General features: G+C 38.6%; 1 protein-coding gene across 1 annotated transcript; it reads right to left on the reverse strand.

Annotated features, from left to right (window-relative positions):
• Positions 1 to 1,335: 1,335 nt before the first annotated feature.
• On the reverse strand, positions 1,336 to 2,382 carry LOC147907984 (uncharacterized). Its single transcript, XM_087411083.1, has one exon. It carries the CDS (start codon positions 2,380 to 2,382, stop codon positions 1,336 to 1,338), a length of 1,047 nt encoding a protein of 348 aa, XP_087267209.1.
• Positions 2,383 to 10,218: the final 7,836 nt, after the last annotated feature.

Below are 10,218 nucleotides of genomic sequence, written 5' to 3' on the forward strand. Positions count from 1 at the left end.
TAACATTCACTTCTTCAAAGGGCGCGGCAGCATTTTGCAGTTACAGGTTTTTTGGGCCATTATGTCATCTCTCAGGTTTCTCTCTCTCTCTCTCTCTCTCTCTGGTCATAAGTCGAGTTCAGAATAAAAAAAAATTAAAATAAAAAAAAATTTTGAAAAATTTAAAGAAATTTTGAAAAAAGTTTAAAAATCTGTTTTCTTTTTTAAAATATATATACTTCTTACTGCTGTCAGAATACAATATAGATGAAAATCTTAAAGAACAAATTTAAATAAAAAAATTTTTTAATATATATAATTAAAAGTAAAAAATAAAAAAAACATAATTTTAAAACTTAAAAACGAAAACTAATAAAGACAAGTAACTTAAAAAGTAAAATTTTTTTTTTAAATGAAGATTAAAGATAAAAAATTACTTTTTAAAACATACAAATGTTTTTGCATGAGGCATCATAGAAATTCACATACAACATATATATATATGTTGCTTTTAAAAGTATAAAATAAAAAAATTAAATAAAATTTTAAAATAAAAAAATAAAAAAATAAAAAAATTTTTTGATTAAAAAATATATATAAAAATTAACATTAAACAAAAAAAAATTTAAAAACTTAGAATTAAAAAAAAAATTTAAAAAAATTTTTTTAATTAAATTTAAAAAACAAGAATTTTGAACAACTTAAAGAAGAAATTTTAAAAACGCTTAAAAATCTGTTTTTTTTTATTTTATTCTCGACTGCTGCTAGAAATTAATTACAATATAGACAGAAATATAATACGAGATCTAGGCTCTATATCTAGGCGAATAAAATCACAAGTAATCATGCCAATAACAGCCGACACATGCTGTTGGTGTGTATGTATTTATTCAAGTATATATAAAAGATTAATTACGCAAACGTTTAGATCCTTTGTTAGGATCATCTTCAATACTATTCAAATTAACGCTTTCGTCGCGAATGTCAAGAATTAAGAATTAAAACTTGAGTTACAATTAAGTTCCATATTACATAGTTTCTACAAATTATCAATGCGTCAAGCTGTAATGCATTTCTTCATCCAACATATGGATCCTCATAAAATTGATAGATTAAATAATAAATTAATTACATTCTTCTTGATGCTTCCATGGGTGCTTTCTATATAACTAATCTGTGCTTCGCGGGTTTTCTCCATGTCTTGGTCCATTCTTGATGTGCCAACGTTTCGTGGGCCTTGCAGTCCACTTCATCAGGGCGAGGAGCAGCCTGATACTGAGCTGTTCCTCCAGGTCCTTCCTTTTTATGTTACGCTACTTGTTGAGGTGGGAGATTTTGGTGGAGGGGGGGGGGGGGTTAGAGTGATGGGGGAGACAGATAGTGGAATCTTGGTCGGTCTTTGCTGGTCGGGAGGATGGTCTTCCATATTTTACTTATGTTATAGCCATTATCCCTGTTTAGATTGTTAGGGTGTTTTTGTATTTCTATGGCTTCTCTGTATTTTCTTGGGAAGTATGATATGGTGTTGGTTATCGTGGTTGCTTGGTCAAACAGTATTTGATGTCCTGTTTCGACGTTATGTTCTGATAGTGCCGACTGTGTGACGTGTTTCAGTCTAACGTCTCGTTGGTGTTCTTTTATCCGTAGGTTTACCATTCTCCCGGTTTCCCCGATGTATACTTGTCCGCAGGAACACGGTATTCTGTATACTCCTGCGGAACTGAGTGGCGGTCTTGGATCTTTGGGGTTTTTTAAGGTTTGTCCTATCTTCTTGGGTGGTTTGTAGATAGTTCGGATATTGTGTTTGTTCAATATCCTGCTGATCCGGTCTGTAGTTCCTTTGACGTAAGGGAGAATGGTTAGAGTCCTGTCGTCTGTTTGTGTGTTCGGAGCCGTTGTCTTGTTTGTGTGTTTGTTGATTATTTTGGTTATGTCTTTTTTGTCGTGTCCGTTGTTTTGTAGGGCCTGTTTTAGATGGTTTATTTCTGTCCGTAGATGTCCTCTGTCGGAGATGGCGAAGGCTCTGTGTACCAGTGAGTTTATTACTGATTGTTTTTGTGCTGGGTGGTGGTGTGACTCAGCATGTAAGTATCTGTCCGTGTGTGTTGTTTTTCTGTACACTTGATGCCCTAGGGTGCCGTTGGCCTCCTTTGACACCAGCACATCTAGGAATGGGAGTTTCCCGTTTTCCTCTATGTCTATGGTGAAACGGATATTGGGGTGTTGTTTGTTGAGGTGGATGAGGAATTTTCGGAGTTCAGATCTGCCGTGTCTCCATATTACAAATGTGTCGTCTACGTACCGGAACCAGACTTCTGGTTTCTTTGGGGCTTTTCTGAGAGCCTCTTTCTCGAAGTGTTCCATGAAGATGTTAGCGATTACAGGAGAAATCGGAGAGCCCATAGCTGCTCCTGATGTTTGTTCGTAGAAATGGTTGTCGTAGGAGAAGTACGTGGTCGTTAGGCAGTGCTCTATTAGTGGGATGAGGTCAGAGGAGACTTTTTGTGAGGTTTTTATTATGTTAATCGTATCTTTTATTGGGACTTGTGTAAACAGGGATTCTACGTCGAAGCTAACGAGTAGATCTGTGGGCTGTAGTCGGATTTCTTGAATTTTATGTATAAACCACCCACGAAACGTTGGCACATCAAGAATGGACCAAGACATGGAGAAAACCCGCGAAGCACAGATTAGTTAAATTAATTACATATATAAGCAAGAAAAATACAGATTATATTTTAAGAAACTTACATGTTAAACTATATTAGATTGTTGTTGTCCGTTCGACATGTGGATCTCGTGTGAAGATACGATAAACAATCGATGTTTTTCGTGTGATATAATTGTTGTGGAAAGGGAGAAAATCTTACGTTGTGTAAGTAATATATTTGAATATGCAGAATCTAACAGATCAGTATTATTTTTTAAATTTAAACCATTTTTTTGCTATTTTACATAGATTATTTTAGATATAAGCTGTTCTTTGTAAAATACTCTCTCCATCCAAAATCTTTACTCCTTCTCAATCAAATTCGTGCATTGAATCCAATCTATGCTCCGTTATAACCGAGAATGTTGTTAGGTGTTCCAATTTATCTGGTCCTTATGTTCTTTTATTCGTGCTTTTCTATTCATTTGGCCCACGTATTTGGCGTCACAATTTTTATATTCAATTTTGTACACTATATTCATATGTGACCATTTAGATAGTCCTTTAATTTATCCTTTAATACTCTAATATATTTACTCAATTTATTAATTTTCAAATACGCCATGCATATTATTTAATTGTTCCCAGAAAGATGACTTATTTTTTCCGATGTGCCTGAGATGAAAGGTAATATTAAATATGTTTTTTTCTTTCCTTCTTTCATGTTTTTTTCATGTTTTTTAGAAGGCACTTTTGTAGCATGTATTATTTTATTTAGCATATCAATTTTTTAATGAAATCTCTTCTTGATTGTAGAAAAAATTAAATCTAATGGGTATCCATTATTTAAGAGAATTTTTATGATCATGTCAAAATTCTTATTTTGAAACTTAATAAAAAGTTTAAAGGACGAATGAGGGTTAGAATGTAAAAACATATTTTTTAAAATATCATAACGAATATATTATTACGTAGATCTTAAAAATTATTGTAATAACAAAATTAAAAAGATTATATAAATTAAATTATGTAATATTATCGATTGTTTATCGTATCCTCACGAGATCCACATGTCAAACGGACAATAACAGTCTAGCATAGTTTAACATAGAAGTTTGTTAAAATATAACCTGTACTTTACTTGTTTATATATGTAATTAATTTATTATTTAGTTAATCTGTCAATTTTGGGGATCAATATGTTGGACAAAAGAACGCATTACATCTTGACGCATTCATAATCTATAGGAACTATGTAATATGAAAAAGCGACTCAATTGTAACTCTAGTTTTAATTTTTAATTTTTGACATTCGCAACGAAAGCATTAATTTGAATAGCATTTAAGATGATCCTAAACAAAGGATCAAAACGTTTATATAATTTATTTTATATATTATATTTGAATAAATACATACACATCAACAGCATGTGTTGGCTCTTCTTGGCATGATTATTTGTGATGATTATAGACGGAAATCTTAAAAAAACGAATTTTAAAAAATTTAAAAAAATGAAAATTAAACAAAAAAATTAAAAAATTAAAATTTTTTAATTAAAAATATATATAATTAAAAATAAAATAAAGAAATATAATTTTCATTTTTGTTTCTAAGAAAAACTCAGAAACAAAAACTAATAAAAACAAGAAATTTAAAAAATAAAAAATTCATAAAAACATCGCGCCTCACTCGACAGCAGCGGCGGTGGCGCGTATTAAGTTGGGGACTGTGACCGTGAGGGTGGGGCTGACGATGAAATATCTGAGATACACTCGGTGGGAGTTCATCGCTCACTTCAAGTGGCTGACTCCTAAGCTCTGCGGACTCTTGCGAGCGTTATGCCAAACTTGCACGGTCTGGGAATGGCGATGCGATATATATGCATTCTGTCCTGGCAGCGTTCCTCTATGGAACGCCGGTTTGGGATCAGGACGTATTTATACAGAATTTTTTTGAGCTGGGTGCAGCGCTGACTGGTCCTCAGAATTGCGAGGGCCTATTGCGAGGGGACGGTGTCGCATGCCGCCGCAATGGCCATCGCCATTCGAGTTTCTCCCGCGGATTTGATGGTACACGGGCGGGCGGAAAACTTCCGCTGGTTAGAGGCCGCCCACATAAGGGGGCGCATATCCGCCCCCTTGCGTCATCGAGATCAGAAGGATGATGATGGACCTCTGGATTGTAGAGTTCTGGCGCAAGCGCTTGGAGAGTGATCCGGAAATTTCCGTCAAACGGACTATGCGAGTTATTAGTCCCCATCTTAAGGAGTGGATCGAGAAGGATTGTGCCCTCTCATATCGCTTGACGCAGGTGTTCTCTGGGCATGGATGCTTTGGGGAGTACCTGGTGTCGGATAGGCAGAGAGTTGATCACGGAGTGATCATCATTGTGATGCTGAGCTCAATTCGGCGCCGCACACTATAGAAGATTGTCCGGCACAGACGAAAGAGCCGTTCTAGTCCGAACAATCAGAGAGGATTTGTCGTCGCTGGCAATGGTCGCAGCCATGCTGTGCAACGACGACCTGTGGAGGGCGGTTTCCTCCTTCTGCGTGGCTGTCATGCTGCAGAAGGAGGGGGAGAAGGAGACGGTGTCCCCTCTTCGGTTGAAGAGAAGCTCGCTTGAAGAGAGGTGAATGCCTCTTTCTCAGGGATATTGGTGGGCCTGACTGTAAGTTAGATTTATCGAAAATCAAGATCGACCAGTCAGGTCAGCAAGCCTGGGTGAATGCTGTACGCATGCCCAGGGCGTCCCCGTATATAGGCCAATAAAGAACACTGGCGGGGGTTTTAAGTGGGTGCAAGTCTCATATAACTCTCGGTTCTGTTCCCGAGAGCCGAGAGTATGCGTAGACATTTCTCCCGCCTTATAAAAAAAAGGGTTAGGTTATTGTATACTCATATATAATAACCTAACCCCAACCAAATTATAGTACATTCTTATGTTGAGAAGGCCCCAATCTTCATCCGGGGCAATAGGGATTCCGTCAAGGGCGCTCGACTGCCGGTGCTATTCGACAGGTGCGAACCCTCGGAATTCGTGATAAGCGAGAGGGGGGGGAGGAGTGGGCTGTGACGGTATTTATTGATATCGTTAATGCCTTCAATACCCTCCTCTGGGACCGGGTGATCGGTGCACTCGCCTACCGTGACTTGCCCGACGCCATGATCGAGGACTACTTCCGGCACAGAAGTTGGTTTATCAAGAAACGGTAGGGTGCATGAGAGCAAGTTGTCGTGCGGTGTCCTGCTAGGATCGATGTTAGGCTCCCTGCTATGAGACATCGCATATGACGCAGTGCTCCGCCAAGCTGGAATATCACACGGTATGCTACGCCGACGACACCCTAGTTATCGCAGGGGGAGGCGAGACTGGGGGATGCCGTTAATGTTGCGGTTGATATTGTGGTCTGTGAGAAACCTAGGAGACTGGAGATGGCGCCCCAAAAGACGGAAGCGATTTTCGTCGATAGGAGGGGCCGCCGCCTCTGGAAGTCTGGGTGGGAACAACAGTGCAGGTGGGGCTCCAGATGAAATATCTGGATCTCTCTCCCAGGTTGGGCAGGTTGGTTGATGCTTTGGCTGGCATCATGCTCAACCTTCATGACCCTGGTACGGCAGTGCGGCGGGGATATATGCACGCCGTCTTGGTGGCGCTTTATGGGACTGGGATAGAGAGATGGCCCGGCTTCGTCAATGCATTAATCGGGTGCAGCGTCGTCTCGCCCTCCGATTATCGATGTCAGGACGTTGTCGTATGTCGCCGCGACGGTCCTCGCGGATATTCCTCCCGCGAACCTCTTGGCTCGGGACGAGCCGATAACTATCGTTGGCTGGAGGCCGCCCATATACGGGAGGAGCATCTGACTCGCGCTATTGAGATCACGAGGATCGTATGACATATTCCCGAGTTATCGACTAATGCAGGAGCGCCTAGAGTCGAGTACCGACCCGGAATCCGCCGGCAATTAGGTCGTAAGGATCGTCGTCCCCATCTTCAGGACTGGGTCGCGAGAGGGCACGATGTCCTCTCATATCGTCTCACGCAGATACTCACCGGGCATGGATGCATCGTAGTGAGTACCTGTGGAGAATTGGGAAGGAGCCGATCACGGCATATCATCACTGTGACGCCGAGGTAGACTTGGCGTCGCACACCGTGGAGGAATGCTTGGCGTGGAGCATAGAACGCGTTCTTCTCGCCAAGGGGATGAGTAACCTCTCGCTACCGGCACTGGTGAAGGCCATGCTGAGCGGCAAGGAATCGTGGAAGGCGATCTCCTCCTTCAGTGAAGCTATCATGCTTTGGAAGGAGAAGGCCGAGAGTACGTGAACGGGACAGGCCCGATCAGAGAGGTCGGGGAAGACGTCGTCGGCGCGGAATTCTAATGCGCCTCGATCTGGTGGTTAGATCTCCGTTTTTTCTTGTAATTTTTGTTTTATTTCTAAATTACATATTTCAATTCATGTTTTTGATAACAATTATATTTAACATAATTATTTCGACATGCTATGTCAAAATTTTTTCAGAATTTTTTTCTCATGTTGATAAAAATAGTTGCCAATATATAAAATGTCTGGAATTTAAATGTCAAAACTTCGGGAATGTGTAGGGGATCTATAAACTAAGAAAAAAAGTCCTGTATGATAGAAGATTCGTTTTTGCTTTGTTTTAGAGAAAATCGTAGAAAAGACAAAACATAATTTTCATTTTTGTACTTTCTCATTATTTATTCACATTGCATTTATTAACTTATTTAATGTAAATATTGTTCAAAATGTTGGCTTCTTACAGCAGTGCGTTGTATCTAGTAGGAACAGTTCGTGTTGCAGCGAAACACTGATCTGATTTCTCAATTGTTCTCTTGAGTTGATTGACTACGAATAAACTTCCTGCTTCAGGATTCTCATACAAAGAAGTCCAATGGTATCAGATCGGGATAGCCAAAATACTATTTCTCCCTGTCTAATCCATCGTTGTGAAAAATATCTGTCTAGCTAAGCTCGAGTAGTTCTGCCATAATGAATTGGACACCCTTTTGAGTTGAAACCACATTTCAATCAGTTGCTAGAATGTCTTTTAAATAATCAAAGAAGTCAATTGTCATAAAATCTATATATCTGGCTGCATTTAATTTGTCGGATAAAAAAATGGTTCCTAGACAAAAATAAACAAAAAAAGTTTTTACCTGGAATTATCATTACTGTCTTCACATACAATTTTAGCGATAATGTTTTAGGAGCAGTGTAAGAATGAAGCAACTACGTAGTTTAAGTAATGCTAATGCCGCAACAGTTCCATAACTTTTAACTTCCATTACTTGAAAAGTATTGATTAAAAAGAGTATTTATTTCAGTGTTTTGGAAAGCTCCCAACCTCAGCTATTATATTCTAAACTAAAAAATAGGGTGTTTCGTAAAAAAATCGATTTGACCTTGATTTGATTTTGATGGCGCCATCCAAGATCAAATTGATAAGGTCAGTCAATAGATCATTTTCAACCCTACAACTTTTGTAGGGTTGTATAAAACATTTTTCTTAAAAATGATTACTTTTCAAGATATTTAAGGGGTCCGGGACTTTTTGCTACACCCTGTACATATTGTATATATACATTTATCAGGTTTTGAGCTTTATTCCTCTACTAAAGGATATAGAATTCTGACATCTTTTTTATATTTATCACAAAAATTTGCATAAAACGTTTTTCGTTGGCAGAACTAGTGCGCACTCAGCTCACTTTAAATTCATTATATACAAATCGACGTAAAAATGTACCAGGTGTACAAATATGAAATGCGAATTTTTTTTCAAAAAAAAAAAACACGTTAAATTCGGAAGAATGATAAAAAGTGGTTTATAAAGTATGCTCCATTGCTAGTTACACATTTTTCCCATCCTTCGAATAATTTGTGGATACCACGCCAGTAAAAATCTTCCCCTTTTGCCGCGAACCATTCATCGAGCCATTTTTTCACATCTTCGTACGAACCAAAGCGCTGCTCAGCAAGTGCGTGACCCATCGATGCAAATAAGTGGTAATCGGAAGGAGCCAAGTCTGGTGAGTAAGCCGCATGCGCTAGCACTTCTCAGCTGAGTGCTTCTAACGTGTCGCGAACCGGTTTTGCCGTATGCGATGGAGCATTGTCATGGAGAAAAATGATCTTGTGTTGCCTTTTTCGATATTCTGGTCGTTTTTCGAGTAGCAAACGGTTCAAATCGATCAATTGTTATTTGTAGCGTTTGGTATTAAGCATTTCAGCAGGCTTTAACAGCTGATAATAGACCACACCCTTCTGGTCCCACCAAACACAGAGCATCGTCTTCCTGCCAAAGCGATTCGGTCTTGCGGTCGATGTGGATGGTGCACCTGGATCTATTCATGATTTTTTGCGCTTGGGATTCTCAAAATATATCCACTTTTCATTCCCAGTAACGATACGATGCAAGAACGACTTTCTTTTGTATCGTTCGAGTAAAATTTCACATATGTTTTTGCGCCTCTCCATCTGCCTCTCGTTCAACTCATGTGATATCCATCTGTCGACCTTCTGAATCTTTCGTAGGCGATTGGAAATAGCTTGTTGACTAACGCTTAATTGCTCTGCGAGTTGTTTTGTGTTTGTGAATCGTCTTCGTCCAACAATGCTTGCAATTTTACATCTTCGTACCTTTTTGACGGTTTTCCGTGTTCCTTGTCTGCAACATCGAAATCACCACTTTTAAAACGTCGAAACCATCGTTCTTGCGATGGAGCATGTTCACCATAAGCTTCTCGAAGTAATCGGTATGATTCAGCAGCAGTTTTCTTCAAATGAAAACAAAAAATTAATGCTGTCCGCGAATGCTCTTTATTTGGCACAAATTTCGATATATTGAACACAGTAAAACAATATTATGCAAACACTTTTTCAATTTATCACTTATGCGCGTTTGACACTTGTTGATGGCACAACAAAATGGCATATACGTCAAATCTTTATACTACACACTGCAGTGATGCACCATCTATTGTCTCAAATCCGCACTTCGTACTTGTACACCTGGTATGTTTAATAAAAATATAGAAACGAGTTAAATCGCGGAAAAATCCTCAATACATATTATTGTTATTTGATAAAATATACTTTAGGTATTTTATTTATTATTCAATTTAGATATCTCTCATTTTTACATTTAGATTAAAGTATACAAAGGTGCACTGAGTATGCACAAGTTCTGCCAATGAAAAACGCTATTTTAAAGCAATATTTTATTAATGTCAAGAAAAAAAAGTAATGAAAAAATAATGATTCGTTACATTTTGAGTAACAATAACAGTAACGAGTTACATTTTGAATAACGGTAATTGTAACGAATTACTTTTGCAAATTAATAACGAGTACTTACTTTTTAGGAAAAAAAAAATGGTAACACGCGGGCGCGAATCATTTTCATAAGGTAAGGGGGGAGTACATTCTGTCATGGAAATTTCCGTTGGTGCAGTCGCACACGGTGCTCGCTGATCGGCGGTCCAGAACGCTCGGCGAGAGTACGCTCTGCCTGAGAAATTCCCGTCAATGCAGCGGTTTTTAGGATATGCCGGTCA

Source organism: Acromyrmex echinatior, chromosome 11 (assembly GCF_024713525.1).
Source record: "Acromyrmex echinatior isolate Ae372 chromosome 11, ASM2471352v2, whole genome shotgun sequence".
In the NCBI taxonomy this organism is placed as follows: Eukaryota; Metazoa; Arthropoda; class Insecta; order Hymenoptera; family Formicidae; genus Acromyrmex; species Acromyrmex echinatior.